Source organism: Neofelis nebulosa, chromosome 10 (genome assembly GCF_028018385.1).
Source record: "Neofelis nebulosa isolate mNeoNeb1 chromosome 10, mNeoNeb1.pri, whole genome shotgun sequence".
Lineage (NCBI taxonomy): Eukaryota > Metazoa > Chordata > Mammalia > Carnivora > Felidae > Neofelis > Neofelis nebulosa.
The window spans coordinates 104,429,940-104,452,118 of NC_080791.1; the positions used below are offsets into that span (position 1 = coordinate 104,429,940).

Sequence of the window (22,179 nt, forward strand, 5' to 3'; positions counted from 1 at the left end):
ATTTAATACATCTGTAATTTACTTTATAGAGAATGACATCATCATCATCATCATCATCATCATCTTTTTAGAAAGCTAATAATTCTAGAAATTTATGTACTATATTGTAGCACACAAACATTCAAGCATCTATCCAGAACTTCCTCTTTGAGGAACTTTGTTGTTGTTGTGAAAATACCACATTGTTTTAGTTGCACGGTATAATTATTTTTGGGTAGTACAGACATTTGACGGTATAATTCTTTAAGTCCATGAGCATGGAATATATTTCTATTAATTTTGTCTTCTTCAATTTCTTTCATTAATGTCTTATAGTTTTCAGTTATTCTCCTTAATTGTATGATTTTTCCTTTCAAGATCTTGCTCATTTTTCACTATATGTGCATCTACAAGTAGGGGAAATTTTCTTTCCTTTTTAAAGATCAGTATAGATCCTTAGTCTCTCTCTCTCTCCCTCTCTCTCTGCCCCTCCCTGACTTGCTCACTCTCAAAGTAAATAAATAAATTTTTAAAAACCTTAAGAGATAAAATTATAAGTTGTAGACTCATTTTGTCCCTATTTCAATTGAACAATAATTCATGAAGTCAAACATTTAAAATAAAGCCACAACCCAAGAAAGGGTTAGATAAATTGTCACAATTTGATACTGATTAAAAATGAATCGGGGCGCCTGGGTGGCGCAGTCGGTTAAGCGTCCGACTTCAGCCAGGTCACGATCTCGCGGTCCGTGAGTTCGAGCCCCGCGTCAGGCTCTGGGCTGATGGCTCGGAGCCTGGAGCCTGTTTCCGATTCTGTGTCTCCCTCTCTCTCTGCCCCTCCCCCGTTCATGCTCTGTCTCTCTCTGTCCCAAAAATAAATTAAAAACGTTGAAAAAAAACAAATTTAAAAAAAAAAAAAAATGAACCGGAGTCATCCATAAAAGTGTTTGCCTCTAGATGAATTGTCTCACCATATCTGATGTAGATGTTGCTTAGCTGAGACTCGGGACTTAATGATGTGGCTTGAAGTGTTGGGATTCGGCGTCAATGGTCAAGAAAGAATTCTTGAGACGTCTTTGGTGCAAAAAGGTGTTTGTATTAAAGCATGGGGACAAGACCTTGGGCAGGAAGAGCTGTACTGGGTTTGTGACGGGTGACTGATTATATACATTCAGGTTGGGAAGGGGTTAGGGACAGCTTAAGTCTCTAAGGAATTTTGGAAACAAGGTTTCCAGGACCTTGAGGGGGCTAGCTATTGTTAGGAAAAGATAATTTATTACTGTTTAGTAAAAACTCAGTCATGAGACACTTCAGATGTTTATCAGGGGACCATAAGCTTGGAGTATGATTGCCAAAATATGTCTTGGGAGGGGGTAGAGATAAAGAAGTTTTCAAAGGCATTTTTATTTTTTTATTTTTTTTAAATTTTTAAATTTTTTTTATTTTTTTTTTAACGTTTATTTTTGAGACAGAGAGAGACAGAGCATGAACGGGGGAGGGTCAGAGAGAGAGGGAGACACAGAACTTCAAACAGGCTCCAGGCTCTGAGCAGTCAGCACAGAGCCTGATGCGGGGCTCGAACTCATGGACCGCAAGATCATGACCTGAGCCGAAATCGGACGCCCAACCGACAGAGCCACCCAGGCGCCCCTCAAAGGCATTTTTCAACGTTTTTTATTTATTTTTGGGACAGAGAGAGACAGAGCATGAACGGGGGAGGGGCAGAGAGAGAGGGAGACACAGAATCAGAAACAGGCTCCAGGCTCCGAGCCATCAGCCCAGAGCCCGACGCGGGGCTCGAACTCACGGACCGCGAGATCGTGACCTGGCTGAAGTCGGACGCTTAACCGACTGCGCCACCCAGGCGCCCCTCAAAGGCATTTTTATATGTTAAAGTAGACTTGGGATCCTGGGGGTCAGGATAATGTTAAGCTGAGATTCCCTTTTGCCCTTAGCAAAGTGTCATCATTAAGACAGCTGAGCTCCCAGGCAAAGGTCACTCTGCCTCTCTTAAGGACTTGTCAATGGCTGTAAGTTGTGAGGAAAATTTTTTCCTTCTGCCTTGGTTTTCCACATCATTAAGATTTTTGAGTTGATGCTGGAATGAGTTAAGCCATTGGGCTGGAATGAGTGTATTCTACATGTGAGAAGGACATGAAAATAGAGACAAATTCTGGATGTCTGCCATCTCCCTAATAAGCGGCCCACAAAGATGAAAGAAACAGGCTTTTTAAATGAGGAAGTTATCAAAAAAGAATACATGGATAATTTTTTTTTTTTATATAACAAAGTACACAGGTGGGTCTCCAGTTCAAAAATGGCCCCTGACTATCCAGTAAAATTAATGTGTAAGATTTACATTAAATCCAAACATCATGTATTTTCACCTCTATGGGTGAAGAGATATTATACAAATCTCTAGAGAGAAAATACATGGCACATACAAATATTTGTAATTAAAAGTTACATTGGAATTGCTAAAATGAACTATAGATGAAGAAAATAGAGTGAATGATTCTGAGCAAAAGAATATTTTCCCGTTCAAACTCTATGCCTCTTTAGAATTCAATCAAGTACAAGGGTGTAAAACAGGAAATGTTCAGGCTAGCAAAATCCCAAAAACCCTATCTCCCAGGTACCCTTTCCCAGCTCGTAACTGGAGAGTGTGTTCTACCCTGACCATGAGTAAATTGAAAACGGAGCTAGGGAGCCCTGCAGGGGGCGCTCTCGCACACATACCACTCCCCACCCCCACCCCCGCCCCCGCCCCCCCCAACCCCCACCTCCTCACCCCAGCCTGCCTTACCAGCAGGAGGAAGGAAGGTAAGAATTAGTTTAGCAAGAGAGGATATTTTCACATAGAATTTTATCTTCTGGGGCGCCTGGTTGGCTCAGTCGGTCAAGTATCCTACTTTGGCTCAGGTCACGATCTCACAGTTCGTGGGTTTGAGCCCCGCGTCAGGCTCTGTGCTGACAGCTCAGAGCCTGGAGCCTGCTTCGGATTCCGTGTCTCCCTCTCTCTCTGCCCCTCCCCCACTCACACTCTGTCTCTCTCTCTCTCTCTTTCAAAAATAAACATAAAAATTATTTTCTGCTTTTAAGAAAAAGAAGAAAGATTTCTCCTTGTCCGTGCAACGATGCACTCACCTCTGCCTGCAGCCAGTGAAAAGCCACCACAACCTCAAATCCTTGTTTTTCACCAATGAACTCTTGTACAGAATAATCCTCCTTATTTTCCTTCTGAACTCTAATAAAAGCTGAGCTTCCCTGGTCTTTTTGGACTCGCCTGCAGGTTGCCATACTTTGCTTGTCTCAAATTGCAAATTCCTTTGCTATTCCTGAGCAAACTCATTTTGCTGTTAGAACAACTGGCTGTTGTTTTGTCTTTGTTTTCGGCGTTTTTGTTCTTTAAGGTTAACACTACCAACCTGCAATGGTACACTAAGCAAGAGAAACACACGGGATCAAGGAAATAGGGAACCCAGTGTCAGACAGGGCAATGGAAAGTACTACGATGACCGCAGTGTGACATGCTTAGAGGCAACCAGTCCAGACTGGAACAAGGGCAGACAGGTGATCCAGGAGATAATCTGTGCTACCTTATTCTCCAGGGTTAGCAATGGGAAAAAGAGGATTGACAGGCAATTTATACCACACTTGGAAGGTACTGGGAGGTAAAATTACGTTTGCTGGGCACCTGGGTGGCTCCATCAGGTAAGCATCCGACTCTTGATTTTGGCTCAGGTCATGATCTCCCGGTTCATGAGCTTGAACCCGAGGTGGGGGTCTGCACTGACAGCACGGAAACTGCTTTGGGATTCTCTCTCTCTCCCTCTCTCTCTGCCCCTCCTGTCCTCAAAATAAACAAACATTAAAAAAATTACATTTTCACCAATAAGCCGATAAAGAATAGGAAATTGTGAAAAGTTTGGAATAATACTGAAAACAGTAAAAAATGAATTTGAGCAAATATCCCAGTATAGTTATTTTAGGAGGGCAGCGGGAAAGGCAGAGGATTCAGGAAATCTCACAAGCTCATCATCCATACGAGGAATACGAGTTGATGTCTGCCCCTTGCCCATGATTCTAGGTGTCTCATATTCTCCCCACTAAGCAGATGTTTTTGGTCACGAGAGAACAAATATATTACATGCGTATGATTTTCCCTGTGAAAGTGCCATTTGGGGAGCTGGAAGGAGTGTGAGCAGATAAAGAATGAACATGTGCAGGACCTTGGCAGTTCAGTGGCCCAGACTGGCAGATAAGCTCCAATTTCAAAGAAGGGTTCAAGGAGATTTTAAGCACCTGAGGCAGTCTGTGTCAATCTTTCTCTTCCCATTTCTGGAGTCATGTAAATGAAGAGAAAAAGGTTTTCTTTTTTTTTTAGAGCCACCTGGCCTGTTTTTCTTATTTAAAAAGAACAATATTTTCTTATTTCCTTCCTTCCTTTCCTTCCCAGTTTCCCAGGGAATCCTGGAGTTTGGTGTCAGTTGTGGCCTCTCTGGGCCTCTCATCCTTATTTATTTATTTATTTATTTAAAAAAATTTTTTTTAATGTTTATTTTTGAGAGAAAGAGAGAGAGACCGAGCGTGAGTGGGGGAGGGGCAGAGAGAGAGGGAGACACAGAATCTGAAGCAGGTTCCGGGCTCTGAGCTGTCAGCACAGAGTCCGACACGGGGCTCAAACCCACGAACCACGAGATCATGACCTGACCCGAAGCTGGATGCTTAACCTATTGAGCCACCCAGGCATCCCTCTGTTGTATTTATTGAACCCATACTCTGGGTTGTAGAAAGCAGAGGGTGGGTAGGGGGAGACAGAGAGAATAAGGCTGTAATAATTCCTTTGGGAGTATCAGAAAATACCCACTAAGAGATAGCAACTTTCCATTTGTAACATGCAAACTGGTGCCTACTTATCTCAAGGAAACTGAGCATTCAGTTTGAGAAAACAGTTGTTCAGATGGGATCTGAAAGCAAATTTCTTCTGAGTTTGGAAAGACAAATCCAGTGTGTAGTGTGTACCTGGAGAAGAAGCTTCGCTCGTGGAAAAGATGTCGCATGGATGGAAAGTGCCTGCAAATACACTGCCCGGAGGAGGAAATACACGGCCTGCGGGAAACCTTTAACTATTATCTCTTCCTTTCAGGCAGAGGCATGATTAAAACTCATCTGGACGATTTTGCCTCCACCAAAACAGGAAAGTCATGTTGGCCTAGGTTTCAATGTTCACGATTGTGAAAGACAACAGTGCGTGCTGAAAAGACCCACATGTGGGTCCAGGAGAGGGTAGGCCTCTCAAGAACGGTGGGAAGAGGGGGCTGGTGAAACCCACATATGAAACAGTCTGGAAGCCCGAAGATATGTCTTCCGTTTCTGATCTGCACTTTGCTATTGAAAATTCTTGCAAACGAGTATCCTGTCCGAACACCACAGACCATCCTCCATTTATTTCCCGTCTAAATCTCAAGCCTAGTCTCTAATTTTTTGCTGCATGCCTCATGCACTATTCCGGGCTCCCAGGAAACACCATCAACAGGCACTTCTTCAGGCAATTTGCCAGCAGATGTGGTCTCATTTCACTGAGGGAGAGGCAAGCAATTTTAAATCCTGGCTCAAATGATACTTGGTTCAGGGAATCTCTTCCTTGAACGCTGCGTAGCCCTTATCAGGTAGAGTTGTTACAATCTCCTGTGTTTCCAGCGGCATCTGACATATTGGAGACCTGATCTCATTTATCTACGTCCTACTCTGCTAGCTTGTGAGGGTGAGTGGGGCCAGTGCTGGGACCATGGTATCCACCCCTGCATGCTCGGTGACAGAGCAGTGCCTGACCCAGAGCCTGATGTCCTTTTTGGATAAATATGTAAGTAAACGAGTGTTCTTTCTTTTCTTTCTTTCTTTTTCTTTCTTTCTTTCTCTTTCTTTCCATTTGCAAAACATTTATTATTTTAATTTAATTTAATTTAATTTAATTTAATTTTATTATGAATATAATTTATTGTCAAATTGGCTTACATACAACACCCAGTGCTCATCCCAACAGGTGCCCTCCTCAATGCCCATCACCCACTTTCCCTTCTCCTCCCCCATCCCCCCTCAGTTTGTTCTCTGTATTTAAGAGTCTCTTGTGGTTTGCCTCCCTCCCTCTCTGCTTGTAACTATGTTTTTCCCCTTCCCTTCCCCCCATGGTCTTCTGTTGAGTTTCTCAAGATCCACATATGAGTGAAAACATGATATCTGTCCTTCTCCGATTGACTTATTTCACTCAGCATAATACCCTCCAGTTCCATCCATGTTGCTGCAAATGGCAGGATTTCATTCTTTCTCATTGCCAAGTAGTATTCCATTGTATATATAAACCACATCTTCTTTATCCATTCTTCGGTTGATGGACATTTAGGCTCTTTCCATAATTTGGCTATTGTTGAAAGTGCTGCTATAAACATTGGGGTACATGTAAGGAGTGTTATTTCTTAATTCCAATAAGACATTGGTTAGGTCCACAGGTTCCCAGAGGCACAGTGGGAAGATGGCACATGGGTTAGTAAATTTCTGTCATGAAAGTTATGCTTGTATATCATGTAATGTCCTCTGTTCACACACATATCTCAGTTTCCTGGAGAATGAGGGGGGATTTTTATCACATCTCAGAGACACTTTGCAGGTGACTGACTAGAGGTGCAATTTGTAGTATCTCATAGTTTAAGGAAGAGCCACTCTGGGTTATGTCTGTAGTTAAACTCAAATGAAACAATCCCAGATCTGTGAATCTTAACCTGTGCATTCATTTGTCTAGCTAGTTATGCTATTAAAATGAGCACCTTCATTCAGCTGGGACCCTAATTTAGATACCTTGCTCGGTCCGATGCTGCTTCGATCGGCCTATAAGATTTATTACCAAGTTCACGCCCCTCATTTCTCCATGGCCGCATCCTCACCATCACAGAAATCAAAGCAGCAGAGTCAGTGTAACATTTAGCAGCTCGTGGAGTCTTTCGTGTGAACACTTAGCTGCCACACTCTATCAGGAAAGGCCCACAGCATTCTTCCTGTCCAGTCTTGGAGCCTGTCTGCTGCAGACTCATACATATAGTGTCCAAAAGTCAGGAAGAGAGAGAAAGACAATAAATATTGAAGTCAGAGACCAATTCAGAGATCCAGAGGCTAAGATACACTTGCAGACAGTGTTTCAGCCTTTGATTGTGCATGAAGGCAAGTACACTTTAAACAGGGAAGACGGGGTGCCTGGGTGGCTCAGTGGGTTAAGCGCCTGACTTTGGCTCAGGTCGTGATCTCACAGCTTGTGGGTTCAAGCCCCGCGTCGGGCTCTGTGCTGACAGCTCAGAGCCTGGGGACTGCTTCGGATTCTGTGTCTCCTCTCTCTGCCCCTCCCCTCTCTGTCTCTCTCTCTCTCTCTCTCAAAAATAAACATTTAAAAAATTAAAAAAAAATAAACAGGGAACACAGGCTTCTCAAGGGTACCTTTGGAAAACTTCTGGCACAGAAACGGCCAAGTAGAGAAAGCTCCAGAAGAGAAGAACATCTCTTTCTGTCTTGTGGTTCTCTCTCACCTTCTCAGTCTCCACTCAACTGTTTTTGTTTTTTGTTCTTTCTGGTTCTGTAAATGGTCCGGGTCACAGGCAGGTCTATTCTCCAGGAGTCTCAAATTTCCTCATTCCATACTTGTCCCTGTTCAGTCCCTCAGTTTTGTTCTTCGATATAACAAAACCACAAACAAACCTACTGCTCTTTATCAGCTGGGAAGCTTATCTGTGGGACACATGCCTTGAGTATGAAGATAGTCATCAAGGTCATGAGACAACCCATCCTCACTGACCATCTGGAGCACACGGCGAGAGGAAGCCCACCAAGGCTCATCGTAACAGCACTCTTCACGGGTGGCTCGCTCAGCTCATGAGAAAATGGACACAGAAAGTAGTAGCAGGGAAGGTCTTGCTTTCCCAATGCCACAAAGCCCCTCCAGGTAGGTACAGGCTACTGTTTTCTTTCTGTTCCCAGTGGGCCAGTGATAGTGACAGTGCCGGGGAGACGCCAATTCATGGATTTAGGCACAGACCCATCTGGTTTAATGAATACATCGAGTATAAAGAAGCTATCTGCTATACTTTGCCAGTAGTTCGTTCTCTGTGGGTGATGGGGAGGAAAGTTTTCGCTCAGCTTGGGAACTGGGAATAATGTGAACTTCCTCACAGAAGGACCTTATATTGTGGGGTTGAGGTAGGGGAGTTTCGTACTAACGAAGATTGAGATTTCTTGCCTCTGCATCTGAGGTGTGTTCAGGGAGAGAAAGTTTTCAAAACAACCCTGGGCTCATCCCTGGTTTAATCTTTGTGAACCTCCTTCCACGGAATCCTGTCCCACTGTTTAGAGAGAAAACAGGGGGGTGGCGGGGAAGGTGCATAATTCAGTTTTCCTTTGAATACTGAAGATGGGCATGTTATTAAGACTTTCCTCTTAAAGATTTTAGGAGAGGCTGATGACAGAGCTTTGGGAAACAATATTGGACTGAATATTATTGCAAAATATTAAGTATATTCCAAAGTTTTAGAAGGGACAGTAGCTCTGGTTAGCCTCCTCTGAGGCTGAAAACAAGAATAGAGATTTAACCAACCCTTAAAAGCCATTCCTTTGTGCACATGGTGAGTGTGTCATTGGCAAAATATGTTCAGGTCCATTTCTGGGTTAAAAAGACTGAGAGACACATAGGTAAACGCGTCTGTTTGCTTTTATGTTTATTTATCAGCGTAGATCACTGAGAAAGAAGTTGGTAGTGACCCCACACCAAGAATAAGAAGACTTGGCTCATTTTTTGTTCCGTTTTGTTCATCTAATCACTAGCCAGACAGTGATCTTGGCCACTAACTTTGACTCAGTTTCTTATACATTATAATGAAGACTTTCACTGAAAGATTGTTTTTGAAAAAATAGTCAATCCCCGCCCCCCCATTCCTGTCAGTAAAGAACTTCGCAGAGAGAGAATTTTCTCACGGCTGAATTTCTGCTTAAACTATACAGCGCGCCCCAGATCGAACTTTCGGAAGTATCTCTCCATGATAACGCCTTACGGGAGGAGGCTGCCTCAGCCCCACCAAGCCGTACCTGGCTGAGGTTTTTGAGGAGGGAGCTGGAATTCCTGGGGGTGAGTGAACATCTTCCCACATCAACCAGAGTAGAACTGGCTCTACTCTGAGCCAGAGTATTTGGGTGTATGAACAGTTTCCCCACTTGGATTCATGATGCATGAAAAACCTGGTAGATGAGGAGGCAGCATGGGGCCCGGTTGAGTAGAGAGAAGCATTTCCTCATAAAGACTAGGAGAAGAATGGCAAAGAGGATCTGCCAACACTGGCCAGTTGCTGGTGGGTTAATATCATGAATATCAAATTAATAATTGTTGTCTGCACCTCGATGGAAAGAACAATTATTGATGTCTACCATGACTATGTAAATAGAGGCACATGAGAAATGCATTGGCCATCCCTGCATCAGATCATGCCTGTATCCATTCTTAGAGGGGCCTGATGATTCTAGAAAATATTGCATTTGAATTCTGTCTCAGGATGGCTTAAGACACCCAAGCAATTTCTCATGTTTGGCCTTCATCATAAGGACTTTGATGCAGTCTTGAAAAAATATCTTCTTATTTTACAAAACATATGCATCTTTTTCTACAGGTAACACAAATTCTGATTGCTTTGATATGTCTTTGTTTTGGAATAATCGTCTGCTTTGCGATCAATGTTTCCGAATTTAAGGAAGATTTTTTTTCATCATTTAAAGCAGGCTACCCATTCTGGGGAGCAATGTTTGTGAGTAAACATCTACAATTGCCTCTGAGATAACACTGCATGTAGCTTTTCTCTTGCCCACATCAGATCTAACCAACTATTTATTCTAGTATTTAGAGTATATATATATATATATATATATGTATGTATTGCAGTTTACAAAGCACTTGGGGTAAGCACATTAGTACTCTTTTATCAGATGAGAAACCTGAGATTAATAAAAGTGAAATGAATTGCCCAAGGGACATTTAGCTAATAAAAAATGAATCGAAACTTTCAGAATCCAGGGGCGCCTGGGTGGCTCAGTTTGTTAAGCGTACGATTTCAGCTCAGCTCGTGATCTCATGGTTCCTGGATTTGAGCCCGGCATCGGGCTCTGCGTAGACACCTCTGAGCCTGAAGCCTGATTCAGATTGTGTCTCCCAATCTCTCTCTGCACTTTTCCCTCTTGTCTCCTCTCTCTCTCAAAAATAGAGATTAACATCAAAATAAATAAATAAATAAATAAACGTTCAGAATCCAATTCCAGAAAAATATCCCTCACACTATTTGTCAGTCAAGTTATCTTCGTGACGGCAAGAGGAAGAGACTGAGGAGGTGAGGAGGACAAGGTCAAACAAGGCCAAGGGCATCTGATAAACTCATACTGTGTCCTGGAAACTCTTTTAGGTGCTTTCTCATTGTATCTCCTTTAAAAAAAATATTTATTTATTTATTTATTTAGAGATAGAGAGCACAAGTGGGGGAGAGGGACAGAGAGAGTAAGAGAGAGAATCTGAAGCAGGCTCCATGCTCATGACCCTGGGATCATGCATGACCTGAGCCAACATCAAGAGTCAGATGCTCAACCAACTGAGCCACCCAGGCACCCTTCCATGACTCTTTTTGAACCTTTGCCGTATTTTGACACGTCTCTCTACTGTCCTTCATCCCATACACTTTGCTTATTAGGTGTCTCTCTACACATCATACACTCTGAACCTTTGAAATTGTTTTGAATTTGTGTTATTGATTTATATTTTCAAGAAATCTTTACCCATGTACATCTTCATAATTACTTTATGTCTACATGACCTACGTGAGACCCAAGATATGCATGCCACAAACACACGCTTCTTGCCCAAAGGGACTGACACTCTAACACACAAGATGCTCATACAAACAGATAATTACAACAAAATGAGAGCCATTTTACAACAGTCATGTACCAGGTCTGCTGGACCTTGCTACTCCAACACTAACTCATGGATTGTCAGGATCAGCATCACTCGGGAGCCTGGTAGAAATGAAGAATCTCACGCCCCCTCCAGGACCTACTGGATAAAAGTCTGCATTTTGCAACAGACCCATAAATACGGACAACAAACTGGAGGTTGCCAGAGGGGAGGGGTGTTGGAGGATGGTCAAAATGAGTGAAAGGGAGTGGGCAATAAAGACTTCCAGTTATGGAAGGAATCAGTCGTGGGAATAAAAGGCACAGCACAGGGAGTATAGTCAGTGGTATTGTAATAGCGTCGTACGGGGACAGATGGTAGCTATACCTGTGGTGACCAGAGCGTAATGGATTGACTTGTCGAATCACTATGTTGTATGCCTGAAACTAATGTATCATTGTGTGTGTGTCACATATACTTCAATTAAAAGAAGTAATCTGGGAATGCCTGGGTGGCTCAGTCAGTTAAATGTCCAACTTCGCCTCAGGTCATAATCTCGTGGTCCATGGGTTAGAGTCCCATTGTTAGCACAGAACCCACTTCAGATCCTCTGTCCCCCTCTCTTTGCCCCTTCCCTGCTCTTTCTCTCTCTCAGAAATAAATAAACATTAAAAAATAATAATCTGTATTTTAACAAGACTGTCACATGATTCATATGCACACTTAATTTTGAGAAGCACCCTATAGGACATAAGAACTCAACAATGATGAGCTTATGGGAAATATTAATACATAGCTTTATAGAGTACCCACAACTTAACCTTACATTTGGAGGATAGGGGAGAAAGGGGAAGTAAAGACAGACAGAGACTCACTTTATTTCTCCTTTCCTTCCTTTTGAACAGTTTGCTATTTCCGGATTTTTTCCAATTCTGTCTGAAAAGAAATATGCCATATATCTGGTGAGTTGCAATTCTGTCTTTATCCATCTGTGAGAAAATAAGAAAAATGGAATTTTAGGAGTCTTGAGGGAGATGTGCCATCATCTCCCCTATAATGAGTGAATGTGGATGTGGTTTTTTTTTTTTATCCAATCTACTTTGTGTTGGATATAATCATTAAAAATATAACCATTACAATATCAATCGTCTTCTTAAAAAGACAGTAAAGCATCAGTACCTTGACACTTGTTTTAAGAAATATCCCCACACTGGGCCTTGTCCTTGTGAGTACAGTCATATGATCAAATGGATGATTTGTTTCTTTTTTTTTATTTCCTTTTTTTTTTTTAACGTTTATTTATTATTAAGAGACAGAGAGTGAACAGGGGAGGGGCCGAGAGGGAAGGAGACACAGAATCAGATGCAGGCTCCTGACTCTGAGCCGTCAGCACAGAGCCCGACGCGGGGCTCGAACTCACGAACTGCAAGATCGTGACCTGAGCCGAAGTCGGGGGCTTAACTGACTGAGCCACCCAGGCGCCCCTGATTTGTTTCTGATTAAGGAGACTGCTTGAGGAGAGATGATGTGTGTCCACAAGGGCCTTCCTGACTACAGTCCTAGCAAGAAGGTTATAGATGCTTAGTAAACAATGAGTACATCAACCAGAGTAGAACTGGCTCTACTCTGAGCCAGAGTATTTGGGTGTATGAACAGTTTCCCCACTTGGATTCATGAGGCATGAAAAACCTGGTAGATGAGGAGGCAACATGGGGCCCGGTTGAGTAGAGAGAAGCATTTCCTCATGAAGACTAGGAGAAGAATGGCAAAGAGGATCTGCCATTCCTTTTTCAGTTTACATTTGGAACCAAGGCAGAATTTACTGGATGCAACCAGCCGTAAGAATGCAGGGAGGTCTACTGAATGCGCTGGCAGATGGAAGCCCAGGTCTGAGTGTTGTCCTTCACCATCAGGTGTGGGGAAGCCTGGGAGCAAACACCGTCAGCAGCATTGTTGCAGGAATAGGAATCTTCATCCTGACCATCAACTTGAAGAGCTGCTGGCCTCATATCTACAACTGCCAGGAAACTCATGGAGATGACTTCTGCTTTGTGGCTTGGTTTTCCACCGTATGTATTTCTTGTGGAAGTGCTAAGATTCTGACTCCCAATCCAAGTAAGAGCTCTCTTTCCCTTTTCCGTGAACCCCATCCTCTGCTGTAACCTCTATCACATAATGTAGTGTTCTGGGGGTGCATGTATGGAGATGCTGGCTGCCGACCCCTTCCCAGCTGAATTCTGTGAGGTTGGAGTCACCTGCCTGGACGACCATCGTGTGGTGTCCCCAAGCGTATGTCACTTCATTGGGACTGATCACGTTGACGGGGTGATGAAATCAGGGGCTGCTATAATGGAGCACATTTTCAGGGCACCTACCTTGTGACTCCACTTGTCTTGTTGGTTATTGTTCAACAGGAGACCGTGGCAATGATCCTGTTTCTCACCGTCCTGGGGTTTTGTAGTGCTGTGTCACTCATGATCTATGGCCTTGGAGAAGTATTCCAGAAAAAGAAGGTAGGTAGAGGCCTGATAATCCTGAATGACAAACTGGAGAATTTGAGCTTCATCTTAAAAGTACGGCCTGGGGGCGCCTGGGTGGCGCAGTCGGTTAAGCGTCCGACTTCAGCCAGGTCACGATCTCGCGGTCCGTGAGTTCAAGCCCCGCGTCGGGCTCTGGGCTGATGGCTCGGAGCCTGGAGCCTGTTTCCGATTCTGTGTCTCCCTCTCTCTCTGCCCCTCCCCCGTTCATGCTCTGTCTCTCTCTGTCCCAAAAATAAATTTAAAAAAAACGTTGAAAAAAAAAAATTAAAAAAAAAAAAAAAGTACGGCCTGGATCTCTGGGAACATTTCTTCTAGAAAATTATTTCTTCATGTTTCAGTATTTTGGTTCCCAAATCTCGTATTTTAAATCACATTTTTCCACTTGTAAAAGCCCCAATCTCCGGGTATATCCTCATGACTGAGCATGAGGAAAGTAGAGTTTTCATAATTTTAGAAAAGGCTGTGGGTTGAGCATGAGAGACAAATGTGAAAGTAGCATGTGATGGAACCTCCCAGGTATCTGGGCTTATTTTCTCTTCTAGAATAGGTCCCTCATATGTGTTCCTACTCTCTCTTTTTTCTTGGCTTTCACCTTCTTACTTGCTCTGAAGGCTCAATTTTCTTTCCTTCCTAATTCATGATTACCAACTACATTTCTGCTTGCCTTACCCATCCATTATACCTTTGATGTATGAAAAGAACTCACCAATACTTGCACAAGCACTGACTCAAATCTTCCAGATGATACACACTCCCTTCATCTGTCCATTTGCCAAAGCATTCAAGTCTGGTGGCCTTTTTTTGTTTTGATCACTTGCCTCCAAAGATAAATAAGACAGCAGATATACCAAAGTTCAGACACAGTAGTCTCACCAGCTTGTTATTGACTGATGTAATTTCTCCTGGGCCCACTTGGCCAGCCAGTCTGGCTTGGTTTATTGGAGATGGAAGTAATAATTACAGTGTAATGAGAAAGAGAGTGACACTCAGAAAGTCAAAAGAGATGAGATAGATCTCTCGAACAAGTCGTCTAGTGGTGGAAAATTCCTGGTGATTAATATTAAATCATTTTTCCCTCATCAGATTCCAGAAGATCGTCTTTATGAAGAATTAAACATATATTCGCCAATTTACAGTGAGTTGGAAGACAAAGGGGAGACATCTTCTCCTGCTGATTCATAAGAATTATGTGTTCAGAACATTCTGACTCACAGCAAAAGGTCTAGAAAAAACCAAGATCTTTGTTTAAGGGGCTACCGACAAAATTTCAATTCTCTCTATGGTCTGCCAGTTTTACATTAAGATTTATTCTCCAGATGGTAATACTCTATCTGTTGTTTCTGCTCACCTAGACTCCCCCTGCCTCACCCATTTTTAGATATGATTGACTCCTATTTTTCTTGTTTTCTATTGCTGTCTCGTACCTACTTTTGTGGGAAGTCAACAAATAATCAGTTAGCATTTACTCTGTGCTTATAATGGTGCAAATAGAGGAAACAAGAGGAAGTCTGGTTGAGAGATGAGTTAAACTTTGACAGTTCGGTCATGTTTGGTTCTTAGCCCTTTTCAGAGTTCGTAAGGGCTACAGATGTGCGTGATATATGTCCCCCTACTGGACTGTAAGCACCTAAAGGACAAAGCCCATTCAGCAAATGTATACTGAGGACCAAATAAGTGTTCTAAGTTTTCCACACTTGTCTCTTTCACTTCATGTTTCCCAGTTTCCTATATCATGGGAGCTCAAAGTGTATTTATGGAGTGGATGGGGGAACATTCTGAGAAGATATACCACTAGGTCAGGTGCCAGGTTGAGTTGCGAAGAAGAAAGAAATTACTTTAAGGTGAATTTGGAGGTGAGAAGGAGGCCAATTGGCAGATAATTAGCAATAGGAATATAGTCAGATGGAAATTTGAAAAGAATTCTATTCTATTAATCATTTTGGTGGATGTTTATCACATCAGCTTAGCAGTGGATGCTTCCTGCTTATGTTTGATCTTATGTGGAGAGTCCAACATGGAATGTTAGAAGGATCACAGATCTTAGAAAATGCATTGGAATCCCAGGCCTATTGCTTATTAGTTGAGTGGGTTGTGGGAAGTTATTTAATTTTTTTTTTTACTTAATCTGGTTTTTCTCATATGTAAAATTAAGACATTAGGAATAATTTACCTGCCAGGATTAAAGGTCTATTGTGGGAACACACACACACACACACACACACACACTTAAAACTAACTCAAATGGCCCCACTCTCTAATTCCACTTCAATTTTCTCTCTTAAATACACTGTGTTTGACCATATCACATCAGCACCCCAACTTGAAACGTTCTGTCATCTCTTCTGTGCTTGCTTGAATTTCTTCTTTCTTCAATCCCTACTTTAAGTCCCTCCTCATTCTTTAAGGTTTTCCAGTCAAAATTGTTCTTTTCTCTAAATGATAATTTTTTTTCAAACCAAATACCCACACACACACACCTTACACTATATACAACTTCCACATGCAAATATTTTTAATGGTTATTTATTTATTTTGGGGAGAGAGGGAGTGAGAGAGAGAGAGAGTGGAAGGAGTATAGAGAGAGGGAGAGAGAGAATCCCAGGCAGGCTCTGCATTGTCAGCACAGAGCCCAACATGGGGCTCAAACTCATGAATCTGAGCAGAAATCAAGAGTCAGATGCTTAACCGACTGAGCCACCACCCAGGTGTCCCTCCATATGCAAACACTTTACATCCCTTTAATGATCATACATTTTTTTCAAAGACACAAAGTCTCACAAAAATCTGTATATTTTCTGAATCATTCATATTTCACATTCACGGACACAATTTTGTTCAATAATGTTTGCAGAATGATGAGTGAGCAGTGGGGAGTTTTACTAGGTTACTCAGTATCTGGTGACATGGATGGGTAAAAAAACAGGAAAACCATAAATGGAAAGATCATTTAATGAGGAATTTGAAATGAAAGAAGAATAAATGAATGAGGACTTGAGATTAAATGGAGTCAGTGGGGAGGGAGAGAAATGGTCATACCTAAAACATGGAGTGAAAGAGAAATTGGTAGACGTTGTTAACAAGTTGAATTAAAAGACAAGATTTGATAAGCGATTGGTTGATAAACACATTCCGTCACTGGGTCTAAGGTCAAAGGAGAATACCTGGTAAGTGTGTGTGAAACATGGATTGTCAGAAATATGAATTGATGAATCTGATGTAGGAAGTCAGAAATATGAATTGCTGAGGGGTGCCTGGGTGGCTTAGTCAGTTAAGTGTTTGACTTTTGATTTTGGCTCAAGTCATGATCTCATGGTTGTGAGATTGAGCCACGAGTTGGGCTCCTCACTGGTGGAGTCTGCTTAGAATTCTCTCTCCCTTGCCCTCTGCCCCTCCCCCACTTATGCTTTCTCTCTCTCTCTCCCTCTCACACAAAAAAAGTATGCATTGATGAGGGAGGAGCACCTATAGACCTAAATTAGGCTCAGTCTTAGGCTTTTATTTTTAGGAGACAAAAAAGAAATGCAGTAGAGAGAGCCTGATGGCATCTAATACAGAGTTTTGGTCAAAATGAAATTTGGTGTCATTATTGGAGAGATCATTAATGAAGCAGACTAATACTCTGGGGGAATTATTTTGAGATAGAAGGGAAGCCAAGTTAACTTTCACATGCCGATAATCACAGGGGTGATGGGAAGGACAAAATTCTAGGGTAGAAGATACAAGAATTAGTCAGAAAAGTGCATTGTGGAACAGTAGACAGCAGGTAGTTCAAAGTAGAGAGAGGTCAGATCAAGAGAGAATAACTCACCAGCTCAGACAGCATCTGCTGGCAGGGTGAGAGAGAAGTCTACAAGAGACGTCTTGTCCTGGGTGTGGTAGGCAAGAGAGAAGTCTGCCTCCAGGTGAGGCACAGAGATGGGGAGAGAAAGTAGCAATGGTGAATGAATGCCAGAGGTGCAGAGAAATTTGAACCAGGGGCTGGTGGTGAGTAAGTGAACAGAACATCTGCAGAAGCATTTAGAAAGAGACAATGCAGGTGTATGTGATACGAGAAGTAAGAGAATAGACTGCGAATCAAAAATCACAAAGAAAAATAAGCAAAATGATTACATTGCTGTGGATGTTTTTGTTAGTAAGAGGAGGAAAAAATAATTCACATCTTTAGCCTAAGCAGATGAGTCCTGTGGAGGGTCAGAAGAGTCATCTTGGGGCATTATTCACAAGTCATTAATAAAATAATTATGTTTTATATACTTTGCCAAAATTAAAAAGTGACAGGGAGAGATTAATTTCCCCAGGCCATAAAAGTGATCACATAACCACACACTTGGTATGCTTAATCTAGCCTTAGAACCTCGGGTTTTCTACTTTCATTTTTCTGAAATAAAATTGTGTTTCTCAAAATTTGATAGCAACATGAAAATATACCCTTTCACTGTGTTGCTTGTTACATTGTATCACCATTCTTGATCACATCGCTTCCATGGCATATATATTCCCATCCAAACTCCAAAGCCTGGTCTACCAAGACCCCTAGAAATGGATTCAGTCCAGGGCGCCTGAGTGGCTCACTCGGTTAAGCATCTGACTCTTGATTTTGACTCAGGTCATGATCTCATGGTTCATGAGTTCAAGCTCTGTGTCAGGCTCTGTGCTGACAGTGTGGAGCCTGCTTGTGATTTTCTCTCTCTCTCTCTCTCTCTCTCTCTCTCTGCCCTGCCCCTGTTTGCTCTCTACTTCTCAAAATAAATGAAAATAAACTTAAAAAATGCAAAAAAATGCAAAAAAAGAGAAATGGATCCTTTACAATTGTACATTATCATTCTTTCTCTAACTCAATTCATATTTTAACCATGTTATTGACTATATCTTTCCTGTGTATATGACACAATTTTTGTCTCAAGACCATTCTGATAGTTGTCCTGCCCCCTGCCTGCCTTTTATCATATGCCCACTTCAGGCATACCCTGAGCACGCAACTGGCCTTCTTCACACATTCATTGCTTCAAATTATCTTTCTAAGAATTTCAACTTGAAGGTCATCTACTCCATGAAGACTGCCTAATGCACACCTATTCATCCAGCCTTCATTTTTTGCTTCATAACCACTTCACCCTGTGATGTGGTATGTGATCAATAATTGTTAGTGTACTTGGGATCTTCCTGATGTATCCTCAATTACTAGTATTTGTGCAATAAATTGAAATAATTTCAGTTGATTTCTTATCTGTGTTTGTATTTGTGTTTGAGGGTGAGGGTCTGACCAAGGATGACAGAGAATCAAAGCACCAATTCAATTGCCTGGGACCAAGAACAGGGTGTGGAGTCCTCTTTTTTTAATCAGTGTTTTATCAAATGGAATAATCTATAAATAACCCTATGGACAGAAAACAGTTGTAAGAACAATTGTCAGCCATGTCTTGTCAATAAATGGTGGGATAAAGGGTTAAAGAAATTGTTATCATGAACCTCATTTTGGGGCATCTCGGTGGCTCAGATGGTTAGGCATCCAACTTTGGTTCAGGTCATGATCTGGCAGTTCATGAGATCGATCCCTGCATCGGGCTCTGTGCTGACAGCTCAGAGCTTGGAGCCTGCTTCAAATTCTGTGTCTCCTTCTCTCTCTGCCCCTGCCCCGCTCACACTCTGTCTCTCTCTCTCTGAAAGATAAGCATTAAAAAAAAATGAATCTCGTGTTACAAGTTGGTCCTGACTCTTATTTATTTGCTATGCAATGTGAACTGGGAACAGTCTTTTCCTTTTGCGGACTTCGGGCTCTCCATCTAAAATGATCAGAAAATTGTTGAAGAGGTGACAAAAGATTTCTAACTGATATTTCTGTGCTTTTGGTAAATCACAATTATTAAGTTTGTAGTTGGGATGGCAGAAGCAATCAGTGCTATCTGATGCTATTTAACGTGTGTCCTAGCAAGGTGTCTGCAACAATATTTGTTCTCAACTCTTCTGACAAAAAGCTCACCTAAGGTTTCTTTCTGAAAATTGTCTTAGAAATAAAATTTCCCAAATTATTCAATTCTATGAGGGTTGGGTTTACCTACAAAAAACACTGATAAAATAAGGTACTGTATCCATAATTTCAGATTTATGTAGAGTGTTGAGGTGAATTTATATATGCAAGAGTGTGAAAGTCCGTTGATAGTTGCTATGTTTCATGAGTATTCCCCCCCCCACCCCGGCCCCGGAAGACCTCTACTCACTCCACAAATGGTCAAGTGGGCTCAGTTTATGTCTCTCAAACAGCTTCTCTCTGGGATGCCCTGCCTAGGGTTTTGGTGAATGATATCGAGGAACAGGAATTGTTTAGAATGTGAACTTGGGAATATAATACAATCAGAAGCAAATTGCAGTAGCTGCATTAGATACCAACTCTCTGACCTTGGGGAATTTTATCTTAGGTTATTTTTCTTATTTCTTAAATGGGTATATGAAATATAACTATTTCAAATTCATTATGCATGCCCAAAGATCATGTAGCCAAGTGCCTGGAATGGTGAATAGGATATACTGCATTCATAAAGATTGATGCCTAATCTTGAACCCAAAAAGAGACACAACATCCCAACTTCTCAGAAGTCCTTCACAAAATTCACCTATACCTTGTCATTTCTAGTGGGAGAAAGTGGGTGTGGGATCCTGGAAGGGACAAAGGAAGGTAATTATTAGCAGCCTTCACATAGAATATTTCTAACTAAATTGAAATGCATGAAATGTACATTAGAGGATGATATTGTCTTAGCCCTAAACCATCAGAGAAGTAGGTGGGGAGATGCTATAGAGAAAAAAAATGCTTTCAGATGAGCCTTGGGAGGGCAACTTATAAAAACATTTCTCTTGGGTGATGAGAAATATCTTAACACATACTATTAACCTATTAGGAACGAACTCCTAGGAAAACAGTGCAAAAGCCTCAACCTGAAACAAACACAGGGAAGAGAGGGATGGATAATCAAGGGAGATTCTGGGCTCTAACATTCAGCTGTGGCAAAAAGGTGCCCAGATAGAACAGCTCATTTCCTGTTCTTGTTCTTTGGTGGCCTCAGATAACATTTTGGGTTGGATTCTGGCCCATGCTTCTGTAAGGACTTGGTCACAAGGATAGATTTAAGCCAGTCAGAAGGAGTGTTGGCAATTAGTCTATGTAAGAAAGTTAGGAACATTTTTACATGGTGTAGTAGTTTTCAATATTTTTTTGTTTCAAGAAACAAGTATCGTAGGATAGACAACTATCACTTCCAGCCTCTGGCCACATTTTTGCCACTTGTAAATAACATAGATATTTTATCTAATGGGATTCTATGGATATGACAATAGAACAGAATGATGGCTGATCTCATGTTGAATTCCAGATACTTTACTCTGTCACAGAAGGTAAGAAATATGCTACAAATCCTGTCCTTCAAAAGTTTATATTCAAATAGGGAGAGAGAAAAAGAAAGATTCATTTGGGTGAATAGAGACACTATTAGAACAAAGAGGAACAATATCCTTAGCAGGGAAGTTACCATAGGAAATCAACTAAATTTCAAAAAGCTGAACTGGAATTCTAACTCCCAAGGGAATAAAGCGAAAGTTAATTGAATTTCCACTAGGTCTCTAGCCTTCTGCTGGAAGCCTTGTTTTAGTTCACTTTTAATCCCTAAAACAAACTTAGAGGTAAACAATATCTCTCTTTAAAATCTGCAAGGTTCTTTACACAAGTATAAAAATAATTCACCGAAGGCCATTTAGCCAGTAGATTCCAGAGTTGGGATTTAAACCCAAGCCAGCTTGATTTAATAGCCATGTTGTTTCCACTTGGTTCTGCCACCTCTCTTGGTAATGAGACGTGTAGAATAGATGAGTTCTATCATCTTCTAAGTGATTGTTCATTTGTTCCTGATGTGGAAAACTTGGAGCATTGAAATGACATCAACATCACGAAGCATAAGATATCTCTCTTCTTTGTTCCCCTTACTAAACATTGACTCTTCCATCTGTGAACAAAAGCACCTCTACAAGAGCTATGGGGTTCAGTGCCAAACACCAAGGGACCTAGGAAGAGTTTTGCTGACTTGTGCATCTGGAGTCAGGCAGACAGATGTCAGGAGGGGCTGCAGAACCCGCGGGAGCTTGCTACCTGGTCCCAGACCCCTTGGCCTCCAGTAGGGGAAAACCAGGAGAGGGCTCACCTGGGCAGACACTCATAGGCAAGAGAGACTTTGTAGAAGTCCAATCTTGCCAAGGAAAGACTCTAGCACTCTGAACAAAGCAAAACCAAAACAAATGCCAAGTTTGGACACATTGGAGAGTGTTAGAGGAACTTCCGGTGGTGCCCTTTCCTTGAGGAGCCACAGCATGGGGGCTGAAGTGGTTGGCGGTGACCTCTCTCAGGGAAAAGTGAGAGCAACGCGTGAATTCCCAGCTGCCACAGCTGTGCAGCTCACTGCTGGAGAAACCTGTCTCTCTCTGGTAACACCCTGAGTTTTGTGGCTCCATGACTGGGAGTATGGAGGAGATCAAGAAAGAGCCAGATAAGAGTACCAGAGAACATGAAAGGGATGTAGTTCCTGCTGACTGCTTTTAGGACCCCAGCAGGAAGCCCACCCTACAAAGAAACCCTACACAACCATCAGGCTAATAGATTTCTCCGCAGAAACCCTACAGTCCAAGAGATAGTGGAATGACATATTCAAA

The 22,179-nt window shown here is 42.0% G+C and overlaps 1 protein-coding gene across 1 annotated transcript; it reads left to right on the plus strand.

The window, feature by feature from the left end:
• Positions 1–7,692: 7,692 nt before the first annotated feature.
• Positions 7,693–18,704, plus strand: LOC131487932 (high affinity immunoglobulin epsilon receptor subunit beta-like). The gene is made up of 7 exons (XM_058689129.1): positions 7,693–7,966; positions 9,019–9,142; positions 9,678–9,812; positions 11,851–11,907; positions 12,859–13,014; positions 13,360–13,458; positions 14,569–18,704. The coding sequence occupies exons 1-7, from the start codon at positions 7,905–7,907 to the stop codon at positions 14,665–14,667; spliced, it is 732 nt and encodes a 243-aa protein (XP_058545112.1). The 5' UTR covers positions 7,693–7,904; the 3' UTR covers positions 14,668–18,704.
• Positions 18,705–22,179: the final 3,475 nt, after the last annotated feature.

Excerpts from the sequence above, each read along its gene's own strand:
- LOC131487932 (XM_058689129.1), top strand. The coding sequence starts at position 7,905 with ATGGACACAGAAAGTAGTAGCAGGGAAGGTCTTGCTTTCCCAATGCCA. Across the intron at positions 9,813-11,850 it reads CATTCTGGGGAGCAATGTTT|TTTGCTATTTCCGGATTTTT; the intron begins GTGAGTAAACAT and ends CCTTTTGAACAG. Across the intron at positions 13,459-14,568 it reads AAGTATTCCAGAAAAAGAAG|ATTCCAGAAGATCGTCTTTA; the intron begins GTAGGTAGAGGC and ends TTCCCTCATCAG.